Here is a 16,433-nt window from a genome sequence, read left to right on the forward strand (position 1 = left end):
AGAGGGAGAAACAAAAAATTCAAGAAAATACAGAAAATGGATCAAAATAAGAACTCTAATACCACACTGCAAGAAGGTGATGCACTCAATTAAGATGGAGTACCACATCTTTGTACTCATGCTTGGAGTACCACAAGGCTAGGGTATGAAAAGCTCATTAGCAAAGTAAAAATGATTATTTCTTGTTAATTATGATAAAGAAAAGCATATTCACTTATATACTATGGCCCCTTTTCACACACTTATTATTGGCCATGCCCATGGTCCCAAGGCATACATACATACATACATACGTATATACTTGGGTTTTCAAACCCCCAAAACCCAACTACACTAGACACAAGCAGCAACAACAATGCAGTCTCTGCGACATTGTTGTCGGCGGGGTCAGCATATCTTCCAAAGAGCAGGTAATCATTTGAATGCCCATTCTTCTCTGCTTTGTGGGTTTCGATAAAAGGGCATGGTGATTGCTTTAAGTTCGCCAAAAAGTCATCTTGTCAATGCAGTATAGTTTACCTTAGTTTTACTGTAACTAAGCTGCCACAGCCTTAAGAACCTCTAGGCTCTCATGAGCTCACGCGTCAATGACTGGGCCAGAGGTGAGGGGTATTGAGGTAGGGAAAGGCTTACATTTTGTCGGTCGTCGTACCCCAAGAGTATTGCGAGAGATTGTACTGAATTACAATGCCACTCCTTTTAGAGAGGCACGGCTATAGCCTTGTTTTGGTTTCAAATAACCTGTAAAATGAAATCATGTCAATAAATGGCCCTGCAGAGTAGAAAAGGTTTGATTTGAGCATTTTCGAAGAGCAGGGCTGCCCATCAAAAAGAAATTCTATACAGGGGCATTCAAGTCTCAGAATCAAAACGTGCAAATGTATGCAGTCTTCCATATCAATGTATGCATTATTTTGCATGGACTTAGATCCTTTTTTCACAGAGTGTGTTGGAGGAAGACTGACAAATAGTGGTACATCTGAACATGTCAAAAGCACTTGGCGTGGATTTATGCTCGGCGCAAAGTCTGTTTTTCTATTAGCCCTTTGCCCAATTTTACTGTTTTTTGAATAAGACAAATTAGTGTCTAGTCTTTTCCATGCAAAATGTTTGGCTCTTGTGTGGAGAAGGTTGTGTTGAATTTAATGGATAGTATACCTTTTTCTTGTATATCTCAAGTGAAAAGAGGTTAGGGCACCAATGAGGTGATAGCCCAAGTGGCGAAGGTGTTTGTCTAGGACGAGGAGGTCCTGGGTTCAAAACCCTTCTCGGCAGCATCGCCCAAAAAAAGTCCATACAGGTAGTGAATAACGGTATTTATGGGAGGATCTTGGGCCTAGGGCCAACTGGAAAAAAAAAGGGAAAAAAAGGTTGGGGCACATGTTTTAGAAGTTTTATGGCATGTATTCTCATATGGATTCGGCTAATTCCCAACTTAAGCAAACTTGCAAAGTAGCCCATGGTGTGTATGATGCGATGATGGAATCAATGGTGCATGTATGGCAATATTGACAATTTATGCATCATGATGTTGATGATATTGATGGTGCATGCACGGCTGTTGACGAAACTGCGAGAACCTTTGGATTTCGTTATTAATACAACTACTTTTTGCTTATTGTCATTAATCTAAAACTTTGCAAATAGAGTATCGAGTGTCTCACAATAATACATCTTACAGTACAGTATTAGGTCTTACATATTCATGCCTACAGTGTCTAATATGTCGTATAGTGTCCTATGATATTATGCATACAATAATACGCGCGCGCACGTGTGTGTGTGTGTGAGAGAGAGAGAGAGAGAGAGAGAGAGAGAGAGAGAGAGAGGCTTGCATACATAAATTATTCAAAAGTGCTCACATGGGTGTTTATTTAAAAATTAAAAGTTTGATTTGTTGGTTGTGCAGCAGGTACACATGGGACTTGTGTTGGGTCTTTAAGAGCATATAGTGCTGAAACATCACATGCAAAGACGCGCAAAAAGAAAGAAGAAAGACATGAGCTTGTAATGCAGTTTGTGGCAAAGTATGTTGTGTTTCACCTCCATTGCATAATTTCTAACACAATTGTGAAGCAAATCCTTAAGATTACATGTGGAGTAGTATATTGACATAATCTATTTTGGTGAGGGTTTTTCAATGTTTTCAAACATGGATACATAGTGCCCAAGGCTTGGCGAGGAGTTGGGATGTGAAGGGGCCATTTTGGCCTACTATGAAGAAATGTTTCACAAGAGAACACACACACACACACACACACAGACATTGTGTGTGTGTGCGTGCGTGTATACATACACATACATTTACACACACACACACACGCACACACACAAACACGCGGTGTGCACACATACATACTTGCATGCATGCATACATACATAAATAATGTAACATACATACATGTACATATTTTTGGGCACTGATGACGTTAGTGGGAATGTCGTAGTACCTAGTCCATACTATGCATAATGGAGTTGATAGTTATATAGTCTTGTGGGTTGACTACCATGAGTATATAACATGCACGTTCCTAAAGGTGAATTTGGGCATGTTCCTGGATTCATCTAGGTATATATATATATGTCCTCTATCAAGAGCACCACAACCCTCCATCCAATGGAGATAGATCCAAGAGATTCTCCACCTAAATGACATGTTCCCATCACAAAGGCTTGACATTCCCTTCGCCCCATCAGAGTAGTTCTAGCAGAGGCGCGTATTATGATTAGCTGATCATGCATATCTCACTCGACATATGATCATTTGCTGATAACATGTACATACACTAGTGTTGGATGTTTTCTTTATACTTATTCTTCAGGTTTGCATGGCTTGGTATATCCATGGTACCATTGCAAATCTAGAGTAGTCATCGATATAGGTTACAAAGTATATATGCTTCCCAATTGATGGTGTCCACATAGGACCACACACATCGCTGTGCACAAGCTATAATTTTCGGACAGCCCTTGTTGATTCATCTTTTGGGAATGCATTTTTGTGCATTTTACCCAATATGCACCCTTCATATACGTGTTTTGATGGCAGCTCTACACGATGCATGTCTTGCACCATTTGATGCTTTTGCAATAGCATGAGACTGCCATAATTCACATGCCCAAACCTGGTAGCCACAATTTTGCCTCTTACATGGCAGGTGCTAGAGTAGAAACCACATGAGCATCATGCTCTCTCGTTTCAAACCTATTAAGCTAGTATAACCCGTGGTACAATGTGCCAGATGTGACTAATGCATAGCCTGACTGTGCACCTATTGTCCTCAAAGTTCACTGCATATTCTCTTTTAGCAAAAGAGGAGACATACATTAAATTCTTCTTAATTCTAGGCACATATAGGACATTTGGAAGACGTAAGACTGTGCCACCTTACTGTTGTGAGGATAACCTCATCAACTTCCTTGACTGGATAAGAAGAATTGTTTGTACATGTTACCCGTTTGCTCTCAGGGGCAGCCATAACCTTCTTAAACAAATTCCTTTGTGAGGTTATGTGTTTAGAAGCACCATTGTCAAAGTACCATGTGTCAAGTCTTTCATTGACTAAGAGACATATGCTCTAATGATACATCATAACTGCAAACAAGAAAAGTACACTCATCCTGCACATGATTTACCGACGCATCATCTTTCACTGCAGGTGGTGAAGAAGAATCTACAATCATGCGGCTTTCCTTTTTCTTTTTCTTTGCAAGCCGCTTTTTGCACTCATTTACATAGTGACTGTCATGGCCCTGTGAAAATGGAACAGTACAAGTGTGGGCATGGTGGTTGCACAGTCAGAATATTTTATGATTCACATGGGGGGTGCCCGGACAGAGTTTAAGATGTGTGGACATCCCTAGGTGTGAAGGGGGGAACTAGAAACATTAAACTTTAATGTTTATTAAAGTTTGCCCCTAGGCCTTAGTGGCCCTAGGGAACTTATTAAAGTTTGGGGCCCTAGGGATTAATTTGGGAAGAGGGCCACTTTTGGAGTAAGTGTTTCTCTCTCCTCCCTCTCTCTCTAGCTTTTTGGGAGTCGTGGAGCAAAAGTGGAGGAGCCTTCATGCGCATGGTTCTCTAGCGTGGAAAAGCATAGAAGCTCAAGGCGGCTGCAAACGACCAGTTTGTTGCTGTTTTTCTGTGGGCTGTGAGCTGTAACAGGCCGTACAGCAGCCGTACAGTGCTGTACGATTGCTGGTTTTGCTGTGGACAGAGGAGCGCAGGGTTGTGAGGCTTCTTCTCTGCTGGTTTGGCTGCGCAGAAGACCTGTACAGGCTGTACAGTTGGTTTTTCAGCAAGTACATATTGTACGGCTGCCGTACAGTGTACGGGCAGCAAGGTACAGCAAGTACAGTTGCTGCAGAGGTGCTGACAGGTGCTGGACAGGCCTGGTTACACAGATTCAGGCGACCAGAATCAGGACAGCAGGCTGATTGTGCAAGTACAACTCCTGGCACGTATCCCGAGGTGGTACAGACGGGTACGGGGCTGTTTTTCAGATCTGTACATTCAAGGACAGCATAAGAGTGAACAAGGGTTGGATATTCATGAACATAGACATCATGACGATGGCGTTCAACTGATGAGACTTTCAGCTTTCTATGCTTTGATTCGGGACTGTTTTGGGACAGTTTACGAGCTGTTTTTGTGTGGTAGCAAATTCAGCTTTGTACTTGGGTTTTTGGCTGCAAGTACAGGTCACTTGATGATGTTTCTTGGCATGGGAGTGATGCAAGCTCGCATGGCTGCGTGCTCATGGAGCAGATTGTTCTCTCTTGCTAGAAAGAAACAGTGGGACCTACAGTTATGGGCATCATTATGTTGCCAGATGTTTCATGAGGGAACAGGTAACTAGATGTATGCCGTTGTTGGCGAAGAGACATGTTTTTGGGTTTCTCCAGGAGATAGGTCACATGCAGGCAGAAGGTACAGGAATGGACACATGCTTGGTACAGCCTTGCTACTGATAGGACAGGGGACAGGGAATCCATGATAGAGATGGATAGTACCCTTGGAAGGTAGAGAGGGTTTGTACAGGTGTGTCGACTGTATGGTATGCTGTGCTGTGATGCGAGTTCTCTTTTGAGAGACAGTTTGGGAGTCTGTGTTGTGACCAGAAGCACTGGTTGGTCAGGGTGTGATGCTGTTCATAGTGTGAGAGGCTATGGATGGTTGTGGCAGCCTTGATCATGGGAGAAAGCTTCTGTATGCAGGCTCAATGTGTGAGAGTCTTTTGATATGAACAATGGCTGGACTTGTTTGTGGATGCCGTGTGGACAAGAAGCCAGATGCAGGTTCTTTGCAGGCTTCAGGAGTTCTACTGGGACGGCTGAGTTTCCAGCCTTATATTGTAATCAAAGCTCTTAAAATCAATTAAAGAAATACCGCAAGGGGCGCCACTGCGATTTGGGGCCAATCGGTGTCCGTGTACTTTTTGCAGGAGCACTCTAGCTCCCCCTGTTTGTTTTCCTTTTCTAGGTCCTCAATGGCGTTGAAGTGTTTTATGTGCGAGTGTTTGTTCCACCGCCCTTTGGTTTCTGAAGGCCGGTTTACAAGGTTCCGTTTGCCGGGACACATCGTCGACTTTCTTAAGGAGGCGAGTCCGTGGTTGCTTTGGTCGGGACAATCGCCAACTTTCCTAAGGGGGCGAGCTCGTGGTTGTCTCATGAGAGTCACGTCAAAAGCTTCAACATGAGGAAAGTGAAAAGGAAGTGCAGGACACAATACAGGATTTTGTGTCTTTGCCTATATGAGGTGAAGAGCAAGAGCTGAAGATGAAGCTCAGGAGAAAAGACACCAAGGACAAGAAGTAGTCGGCCAGGAACAAGAAGCAGTTGAAGTGTTATGGTGCAGGAGATGCGTTGAAGGCTATGGCTTTCGACAGTTTGTCACCGGTGGTATCTTCATAGAGGCTTCATGGGTTCGGAAGACAGTTTCTTTCTATGTTTAGCAGTGGTGATCTACTATGCTTCATCGAGGACTTGTGCTTACCACTTGGGTGGAGTGCAAGCAGGTTTTGGGTGCCTGAGGATGTATCAGATGAGGCTCAGATGGAAGTGGAGGAACTTGACGAGGTTCTTATTCCCGAGCAGATATTGGCATATGAGGAAAGAAAGGTACAGGGTAAAGTTTCCCATCGCTATCCTGTGAAGTTCAAGAGCTGTTCACTGATGGATACGAAGTGGATGGAGGAGGTTCACTGATGGATGCGAAGTGGATGGAGGAGGGTGACTTAGCAGATTCACCTCAGGAGTTGCAGCTTTATCTTGATGCCTATGAGTTGGAGTCGACTCTTGTTACGGCTCATTCAGGTTCAGCAGAGCATAGGTCTGGAGCATTGCCTGATGCTCAAGAGGGGGGTAGCACCTCCGCTCCCTTGTTGTTACAGACATCTTTGTATTCACCCGAAGGTACTGAGGCTGACAGTACATCTGCTTATGGGACTTCTATGATATTGTGTACTAGTCACAGGAGATGGTGGTTGAGTAAGGTTCACAGTCGCGCGCACCTGGAACTCTAACTGCAACTATGGATAACTCTATGGAGGACATAAGTCTTGCGAGCAGTCCTAGAGTTGGTTTAGTTCATGGAAATATGGATCGAACTCTATTTGTGCATGTATGCATACACTTTTTGAGGTAGAGGTATTTTTGTATTCTGGTGCCATTGGATCCTGGTATCATTGAGAATACATTGGGAAATACTCTGCATTGTGTTGAGTGCTGCATGTATGTTGGTATGATATATCAAGTGCTTTATTATGTTCATGGGTGTGACTCCTGCGGGATGGCCATGAGACATATGTGGGAAAGTACTTGGTAGATGTAGTGTTTGGATGCATTGAGTGCTTGCATATGCTCATGTTTTACCTTCAGTCGTGGGTCCTGCGGGATGCCCATGGGCGTAAGGCTTGCGAGCAGCCCTTAGACTGTTACTTTGGAGTAGGTAGAGCATTTTGAGAACCATATTGTTTGCGAATGCATATGTGTGTCATGCATATGTGTGTCATATGTAGAATGATGCATGGTTTTGTTTTTGGCTAACACAGTTAACGTGTTTCCATTTGGTTTTAGACTTTTGCTGTAGGTTCTGAAGGAACAAGCAAGAGGACAGTGTGGCTTATTGTGCAGGATGATTATTTTATCATCCAGATGCATTGGAAGGCCATTGTTTTTGCCATATGGGGTATCTTTGGATATTTTGATGCATCACCAGAATGCAATCGAGGACGCTTGCCATTTTTCAAGAGGGGGGTATGTCATGGCCCTGTGAAAATGGAACAGTACAAGTGTGGGCATGGTGGTTGCACAGTCAGAATATTTTATGATTCACATGGGGGGTGCCCGGACAGAGTTTAAGATGTGTGGACATCCCTAGGTGTGAAGGGGGGAACTAGAAACATTAAACTTTAATGTTTATTAAAGTTTGCCCCTAGGCCTTAGTGGCCCTAGGGAACTTATTAAAGTTTGGGGCCCTAGGGATTAATTTGGGAAGAGGGCCACTTTTGGAGTAAGTGTTTCTCTCTCCTCCCTCTCTCTCTAGCTTTTTGGGAGTCGTGGAGCAAAAGTGGAGGAGCCTTCATGTGCATGGTTCTCTAGCGTGGAAAAGCATAGAAGCTCTAGGCGGCTGCAAAAGACCAGTTTTTTGCTGTTTTTCTGTGGGCTGTGAGCTGTAACAGGCCGTACAGCAGCCGTACAGTGCTGTACGACTGCTGGTTTTGCTGTGGACAGAGGAGCGCAGGGTTGTGAGGCTTCTTCTCTGCTGGTTTGGCTGCGCAGAAGACCTGTACAGGCTGTACAGTTGGTTTTTCAGCAAGTACATATTGTACGGCTGCCGTACAGTGTACGGGCAGCAAGGTACAGCAAGTACAGTTGCTGCAGAGGTGCTGACAGGTGCTGGACAGGCCTGGTTACACAGATTCAGGCGACCAGAATCAGGACAGCAGGCTGATTGTGCAAGTACAACTCCTGGCACGTATCCCGAGGTGGTACAGACGGGTACGGGACTGTTTTTCAGATCTGTACATTCAAGGACAGCATAAGAGTGAACAAGGGCTGGATATTCATGAACATAGACATCATGACGATGGCGTTCAACTGATGAGACTTTCAGCTTTCTATGCTTTGATTCGGGACTGTTTTGGGACAGTTTACGAGCTGTTTTTGTGTGGTAGCAAATTCAGCTTTGTACTTGGGTTTTTGGCTGCAAGTACAGGTCACTTGATGATGTTTCTTGGCATGGGAGTGATGCAAGCTCGCATGGCTGCGTGCTCATGGAGCAGATTGTTCTCTCTTGCTAGAAAGAAACAGTGGGACCTACAGTTATGGGCATCATTATGTTGCCAGATGTTTCATGAGGGAACAGGTAACTAGATGTATGCCGTTGTTGGCGAAGAGACATGTTTTTGGGTTTCTCCAGGAGATAGGTCACATGCAGGCAGAAGGTACAGGAATGGACACATGCTTGGTACAGCCTTGCTACTGATAGGACAGGGGACAGGGAATCCATGACAGAGATGGATAGTACCCTTGGAAGGTAGAGAGGGTTTGTACAGGTGTGTCGACTGCATGGTATGCTGTGCTGTGATGCGAGTTCTCTTTTGAGAGACAGTTTGGGAGTCTGTGTTGTGATGCAGAAGCACTGGTTGGTCAGGGTGTGATGCTGTTCATAGTGTGAGAGGCTATGGATGGTTGTGGCAGCCTTGATCATGGGAGAAAGCTTCTGTATGCAGGCTCAATGTGTGAGAGTCTTTTGATATGAACAATGGCTGGACTTGTTTGTGGATGCCGTGTGGACAAGAAGCCAGATGCAGGTTCTTTGCAGGCTTCAGGAGTTCTACTGGGACGGCTGAGTTTCCAGCCTTATATTGTAATCAAAGCTCTTAAAATCAATTAAAGAAATACCGCAAGGGGCGCCACTGCGATTTGGGGCCAATCGGTGTCCGTGTACTTTTTGCAGGAGCACTCTAGCTCCCCCTGTTTGTTTTCCTTTTCTAGGTCCTCAATGGCGTTGAAGTGTTTTATGTGCGAGTGTTTGTTCCACCGCCCTTTGGTTTCTGAAGGCCGGTTTACAGTGACCCGGCTTTTTGCACTAGTGACATTTGTCCTTTTTTTTGGGCTTGCATGCATCATTCTTAGCCTTTTGTGAAGGTTGTCCCAAATCAGCCCTTGGCTGAAAATTGCTTTTGGCTTTTCTTGTGCCCTTGCCTCGGGCAACAAAAGCCCCATCATTGCTACGCATAATGGAAGATTTGTTCTTCCGATTCTGTCCTCTTGTAGCAACAAATCAACCAGCTCTTCAAACAAGATTGGTTTCAGGTTTCCCTACATAGACAAAGTGAGCAATGTGTGGAAATTCAAGTGAGACCGTGGTAGTGATGATAGTGTCCTGGAGGCCAACTCCTTTTCAAGAATGACCACATCAATGTTAAGCAACTGCTCTCGAAGATCTTGTATCTTCGTAAGATGATTAGCCATGCTGCCCCTATCTTCCATTGAAACATATTCCAACTCTCGTTTAAGAAAGGCAACTTTGGCCTCATTCTTAGCCTGGTACATGGTCTCCAATACATCCCAAGCTTGCCGCGAGGTTCTGCAAGACCTGGTATGCGGGCATAATTGATCGCTTTATTGACAAAGCAATCAAAGCCATCACTTGGGCATCACGAGTATCCCATCTCTTCTGCTCTTGCATGGGAGGAACAGGTGCTGTAGCTTGTTGAGCACCACGGCCCAGTGTGTTAGGTGCTATGTCTATAGGTGGTACATCATCCCCTGATACATAAATGTATAAGGCTTTGGCCACAAGAAGGTTTTGGACCATGAAACTCCATAGGAAGTAATTACTGCTTTCTAGTTTGTCTGCTTGGGACAAAATCCGAATATATCAACTTCATTCCTAGCCATAATGCTGAAATCTTTTTGCTAAGAGATATGCAAACACTTGCAACCAAGTGTGCTGTAAAAAACACCCATTGGCAAAATCCTAACGCACTGGAGTGCTATGCCAAGCAATCACAATTTCGTGAGCAAACTTTTTGCGCCAAATACAAGGCTGCAATAACTGTTTGGAGTGTATTGATGACACCTGCAATGCAAATCCCTTGCTTTGTACACATTCACTGCATAAATATACAAACAAGGTCTCTAGAACGAGAAGCCTCAAATTTTTGTGGACCAATGGGTTGCATGATATGCCAGTTGCACATAAACGCGAAAAGCCCCTAATTTTTATGCACCAATGGGCTCAATTTATGCCAATTGGACATAAATCACAAAAGTCCCAAAATTATGTGTACCTTGTAGCTCTAATTGTGCAATTAAGCACGAATTCCAGAAAAGCCCCAAATTTTACTAAGTCTTGCACCTTGAATTTTGAACTGAAGCATGTAATTCACAGAAGCCCCAAAAGTTGTCACTGTGTATTGTTGCACCTGTTGAAGGATCATGAAATGACTAGATTCAAAGTCTAGACGTGGAGACGACGACGATCAAGTCGGGAATGTACAATAGCAGGTCGGATAGGCACAGGGATGGCGAACAGAGATGGCAACTCAGCTGTGACGACGGCAAAGGCGATGACGGGTAGCTTAGCTAGGAAGGCATAGTAGCGGCGACAACGGGGAGCTTTTGTGGCATGAGTGCTGATGACAATGTGACGGTGAGGACACAGAATAGCCACGATGATGGCGACGAGACGAATGTGAAGGAGCCGTTGGCGAGGCGTGGCACTTCGACATGAGATGGACGGATGGTGACGACAAGTTGGATGGAACGATGATGGCGACAAAGAGAAGACCCCAAAAAAACAAGGAATCGAGGTCGTTGCCACGTAAGCCACAAAGTGGGTGGGGCATCGCCTACCGTGCTTGCAGCTCCGCCCATTGGTTGGGCGGCGGTGGACCTCCCCGCACTAGAGCCGCCCGGTCAGCTAGCGGAATTAGGTGGCGGCAGTTCAACTCTTAGTTGAGCCGGCAAGGGAGGCTGAGCGAAGGTGTAAAGCTTTTTTAGCTTAATTAACATGATTAAGACTTGATTAATGAACATAAGACAAATGTTGTAGGAAAAGACCGAGTGATTGCATTGAGACGGGGGCCTTTTTTAAATAGAGGCCGAAAAGGTACAATTGAAGAGGCATATCCGTGTGAAGGGGTGGGGCTCTTGAACCAATGGTTATGTCCTTAGGACTTAGGGGTGTGTCTCTAATGAATAGGTATGTCCTTTGATAGTGACCCATGTGCAAGGGTGTGACCCTTCACAGGTGTCTTTACAGTTAATGAGAGATTAAGGAGTAATTAGGGAGAGATTAAGAGAGTTAGTCACAATTGTGACATTCCCTCCCACTTAAAATAAGACTCCGGCTAAGAAGAGGTGGTTGTCTTTGAAAGAATTCCCGAAGAAGTTTTGGGTATTCTTGTAAGTTTTCATCACTTTGCCAAGTAGAGTCAGAATCATCAAGATCTCTCCATTTAACCAAAAATTCTGTAGTGAGCTCATGTCGTGTTTCTTTCTGTCTGACATCAAGAATTGTCTCTGGAATTAAGAGTATGTGTTCATCTTCGATTTCTGGAACATAATCCAAAACATCTAAAACTGGAAAATCACCGTCCACAAACTTCTTGAGCCAAGAAATATGGAAAGTTGGATGAATTTTACCCCAAGAAGGCGGTAATTCCAACTTATAACTGAGAGATGAGTTCTTCTTAAAAATAGGAAAGGGTCCATAATATCTTGGACGAAGCTTTGGAAAGACTGATTTCATTGTCTTGTATCGATGAGGGGCAATATACAATAATACCAAGTCTCCTTCTTGAAATTCAATGCGACGATGATGCTTATTAGTTGTGCATTGATATTGCTCTTGTACGCTGACCATCTTATCCTTAATCTGTAAGAGAATATCTTGCATCTCTTGAATGAGTTGGTTTGCTAAAGCCACTTTATGTTGAAGAACAAAGTTGGCAGGAACAAGGGGAGTATGGCCAGAAGCTGCTTGAAAAGGTGTCGTTCCAATAGCTGAATGATAAGAATTATTATAAGCAAATCCAACCAAAGGTAAATATTCTTCCCATGAAGCTAATCGAGACTGAATAGAATGACGCAGCATTTCTTCTAGAATTTGATTAACTCGTTTCGTTTGTCCATCTGTCTGTGGATGATAAGCAGAGCTAAAGAGTAAATTCATACCAAGAGACTTGAATATCGAAGTCCAAAAATGTCCTGTAAACTTTGGATCTCGATCACAAACTATAGATTTTGGCAACCCAGGAGGTTTGAAGATATACTGTATGAACAATATTTTTTCTTGCACGGAATGAAATGTGCCATCTTAGAAAATGTGTCAACCACCACAAGAATCTGTGTATTGCCTTTAGAAGAACGTGGCAATGAAGTGATAAAATCGAGACTAATACTTTACCAGCGTTCATTGGGAACTGGAAGTGGTTGAAGAAAGCTAGTTGGCACGAAAGACATGTTGATGCTCATGCTGTGATCTACTGGCAAACTTGATAACATCTTGCTTCATTTGAGGCCAATAGTATGTAGGTGCAGCATAAGTAATCTCGTGATGTTCTTTTACCAAGACTCTTTGAACATGAGTATCATGAGGTACACAAATACGGTCCTGATAATATAGTAAACCATCGACTAATGTATATGCTTCATAAATCTTCAATTCGGAAGGAGTTGCATTCTGAGAATTGAGAATCGAAATGCATTTCCAAAACCACGATCCTTGAAACTTTGAGATATATCCATTTCAACTGTAGAAATAGCCAAGACCGAAGCTCGCGGCATACGACTGAGAGCATCCGCAACCACATTAGTAAGACCAGGAACATACTCAATTGTTATATGAAAATTGGCTAAGAATTCGACCCAACGTGCTGGCCTAGCATTCATAACTGGTTGCGTGAAGATGTATTTCAAAGAATGATGATCTGTTTTTACCATTGGTTCCGCACCAAGGAGATAATGTTTCCATGCACGATAGGCATGAACAATAGCCGAAAATTCCTTGTCATATACTGGGTATCTTACTTGAATCGTAGAGTGCTTATGACTGTCAAATGCAATAGCACGTCCTTGTTGCATTAAGATGGCACCAGTGGCAATATCGGAAGCATCCGTGTAAACATCAAAAGGGAGAGTAGGGTCATGAATAGCCATGACAAGAGTTGTGGTCAAAGCTGTCTTTAAACTTTCAAAAGCTTGTGTTGCGGCTTCAGTCCACTTGAATGTAGGAGTGGACTCTAAAAGTTCTGTGAGAGGAGCAGCTATTTTTGAAAATCGATGAACCTTTGTGTGAAAGAAGTTGGCAAGTCCCAAGAAAGAATGAACATCATGGATGTTTGTGGGAGTTGGCCAATTGACAATAACTTGTATTTTCTTTGGATCCACAGAAATACCGTCTGCTAAAATAACATGTCCGAGGTACTCCAAGGATGTTTTGAAGAATTCACTTTTGCCTGGATTAATGTAAAGAGCATTGTCACGAAGCACGTTGAAAACGATCTTAAGATGTGCCTTGTGTTCTTCCATATTACGACTGAACACCAGGATATCGTCAAGATAGATAATAACGAACTTGTCCAGAAAAGGGCGAAAAAGATCATTCATCAGACTCATAAATGTTGCGGGCATTGGTTCAGAGTCACACGGGGACGCGGGGACGGCCCTTAGGGACGCGGGATGCGGGGACGGCCGGGGACGGGGGGGACGCGCAGGGGACGCAGAAGCCCGTCCTGGGGATATGTTCCCGAAACGTGGGACGGGCAGGGGACGCGGTGAGGGGACGCCTCCAACGGTCAGAAACGGGCAAAAAACGGCCAGAAACGGGCAGAAATCCAGCTATAAAAGAAGGCACACTTTAGGACTTTTCTCCACACTCAAGTTTGAAGCTTCAAGCCTCATTGCTCAAGCCTCAAGCTTCCAAAGTTCCAAGTTCCATTGTCCAAGCCTCAAGGCCCAAGTGGCAAGTTAGCCCTCTCTCTCTCTCTATACTATCTACATTGTGCCAACTTCCAAGCCATCTCTCTCTCTCTCTCTCTCTCTCTCTCCAAGTTCCATGATCCATCCCTCTTGAGACTTCAAGCGGCAACTTGCAACTCTCTATTGCACCCTTCTTCCCTCTCTCTCACACTATCATCATTCATGGCATCTCAAGGTGAAGGCGCCACCGCCACATCTTCCGTTGCGGGCTCTTCACGAAGGAGGCCGGCGGTGCACACATGGTCATGGTGGGATGAGGTCCACTACACTAGTCGTGGAGTGGGCGGTGGTTCAAGGGCATGGAATTGCAAGCTTTGTTCCTACAAGAGAAGTGGCGGCGCCAGCAAAGTGCGAGCTCACTTTTTGCACGAGGCCGGTCATCAAGTGCAATTTTGCGCACGCATTACTCCTGAGAAGCAAGCGGAGCTTCTTGAGAAGCTCAAGGTTCATGAGGCGGCCGAGGCGGCAAAGAGAGGGCGCCGTTGATCCTCATGATGTGGTGAGAGCACGAGAGCAACCGACGCGAATGGAGGTGGAGAGGAACCCAAATCTTGCTTCAAGCTCTCAACCATTCAAGTCCACTCCATCCACATCGGGTGCCTCCATTTCCATCCGCCGTCAATCCACTCTTAACGAGAATTGGAACCCAAAATTGAAGGATGAGGTGGATAGGTCGGTGGCTAGGTTCTTCTACCACGACCACATTGCGTTTCAAGCGGCACGGTGAGAGTCGAGACTCAATTCTCTTCACTCTTTTTTTTTTTAATGTCTCATGCTTCAAAGCATTTGTCATATTGCCAAAAAAAGCTAACATGCTACATGGTTTTCCTTACTTGAAATAGGTCTCCTTACTTCCGTGAGATGGCCACAAAGATCGGGGAATATGGCCCCTCTTATGTGCCACCTTCATCGGAAAAGATTCGCACCACTTTGCTTGATAGGGAGAAGTTGGCCGTTGAGCATGCGGCGGCGGATACAAAGGCAACATGGGAGACTAACGGAGTCTCTCTCATTGTAGACGGATGGAGTGACATGCGCAAGCGCTCCATCCATGGAGTGGTGGCCTACTCAAGGGGCAACGTGTACTTCATCGAGTCACATGATGCGAGTGGCACTAGTGGCACTGGGAAGACCGTGGATGTGCTTGCCGCGGAATGGGCGTCCACGATCGAGGTCATTGGGCCGGAGCTTGTGGTCGGCATGATGGCGGATGGAGAGGCGTCAAATAGGGCAGCCGGGACCATTATTGAGTCAATGTATCCATCCATCACAGTTTCTTTTTGCATGGCCCATTGTCTCAACAACCTCCTCAAGGACATAGGTGCCTTGCCATGGATTGCACCCACCATTGAGGAGGCTAACCAGCTTATATCCTTTGTCCTCAACCACCAAAGGCATGTCCACATGAGTTCTCTAAAAGGAGCACTCTTTCCCTCCTCAAGTATTCTGAGACAAGGTTTGCATACAACTTCCTCATGCTAGGCCGCTTGTCTACATGTGGCGGAGCCCTAAGAGGGCTTTTCCTTAGTGATGAATTTTCTGCCATGCCGTAGTCAAAATCGGCAACGGGGAGAACGTGCCGAGATCGTGCCGACGATGCTGCTTGGTGGGAGAAGGTGAAGACACTCGACGCCTTGGTCAAGCCTATTGTTCACCTTCTACGAGTCATTGACGGCCGTGAACCATGTACCGGCAAGGTCTATGAGGCCATGGATCGCATGATCGAGTCACTCCAGCAGCTTGTGCCAGACAGGGCCGAGTTTGAGGAGATCCACTCATTATGTGAGTCCAGGTGGAACTCCTACTACTCCCCTCTTCATACGGCTGCCTTTGTGGTTGATCCAGAGTTCCAGGGCAGAAAGCAAGAGGCCGACAAGGAAGTAAGCAGGGGATGGCGGATCATTTTGGAGCGCTTAGAGCCCGACCCGTCACCCTACCATCAGGCGGAAGATCAGAGACCAGCTATCTCAGTACAGGACGCGGCAGGGATCTTTTGGATGTTTAGATGCACAGCTTGACCGCCTCAAGATTGGGTCTCCTCTTTGGTGGGAGGATTACGGATCAGATGGGCCGGAGTTGCAGCGCTTGGCTATTCGCATCCTTAGCCAGGCTGTGAGCTCTAGTTGCTTGGAGCAACTTTGGAGCGTTTACAGTCACATTGCCTCTAAGAAGAGGAACCGCCTTGAAGTGCAAAGGGCAAGTGATTTGGTTTTTGTGAGCGCTAACTTGCGCATGCTATGTGCGACAACAACAGGGAAGGCGGATCACTTCACCGAATGGGAGATGGCACAGCAGGATCCTGCAGCTCAGGAGCATCTTGAGGAGGTAGAGGAGGAGCTACAGCCTGAGGGGGAGGAGGCGGCTTCAAATGGCATCGACGACTTCGACTTCCAAGCCTCCCGCGAGGCTAGCACTTCAGGAGCTTGAGGCTTGACTCT

At 45.2% G+C, this 16,433-nt stretch overlaps 1 protein-coding gene across 3 annotated transcripts in view; it reads left to right on the forward strand.

The window, feature by feature from the left end:
• The first annotated feature begins 293 nt into the window (after nucleotides 1-293).
• LOC147631417 (uncharacterized) overlaps nucleotides 294-16,433 on the forward strand; it is a 65,967-nt gene continuing 49,827 nt past the window's right edge. For 2 of the 3 annotated variants that reach the window (XM_086809816.1, XM_086809818.1), the window contains exons 1-2: nucleotides 294-410; nucleotides 1,910-2,027. In XM_086809816.1, the coding sequence (XP_086665942.1) occupies nucleotides 356-410; nucleotides 1,910-2,027 (173 nt within the window). In that variant the 5' untranslated portion in view covers nucleotides 294-355. The remainder of the gene's footprint in view (nucleotides 411-1,909; nucleotides 2,028-16,433) is intronic. The other variant, XM_086809817.1, reaches the window with a different exon arrangement.

The sequence above is a fragment of the Cibotium barometz genome, chromosome 15 (assembly GCF_041138505.1).
Source record: "Cibotium barometz isolate CiBa-2024 chromosome 15, ASM4113850v1, whole genome shotgun sequence".
NCBI lineage: Eukaryota > Viridiplantae > Streptophyta > Polypodiopsida > Cyatheales > Cibotiaceae > Cibotium > Cibotium barometz.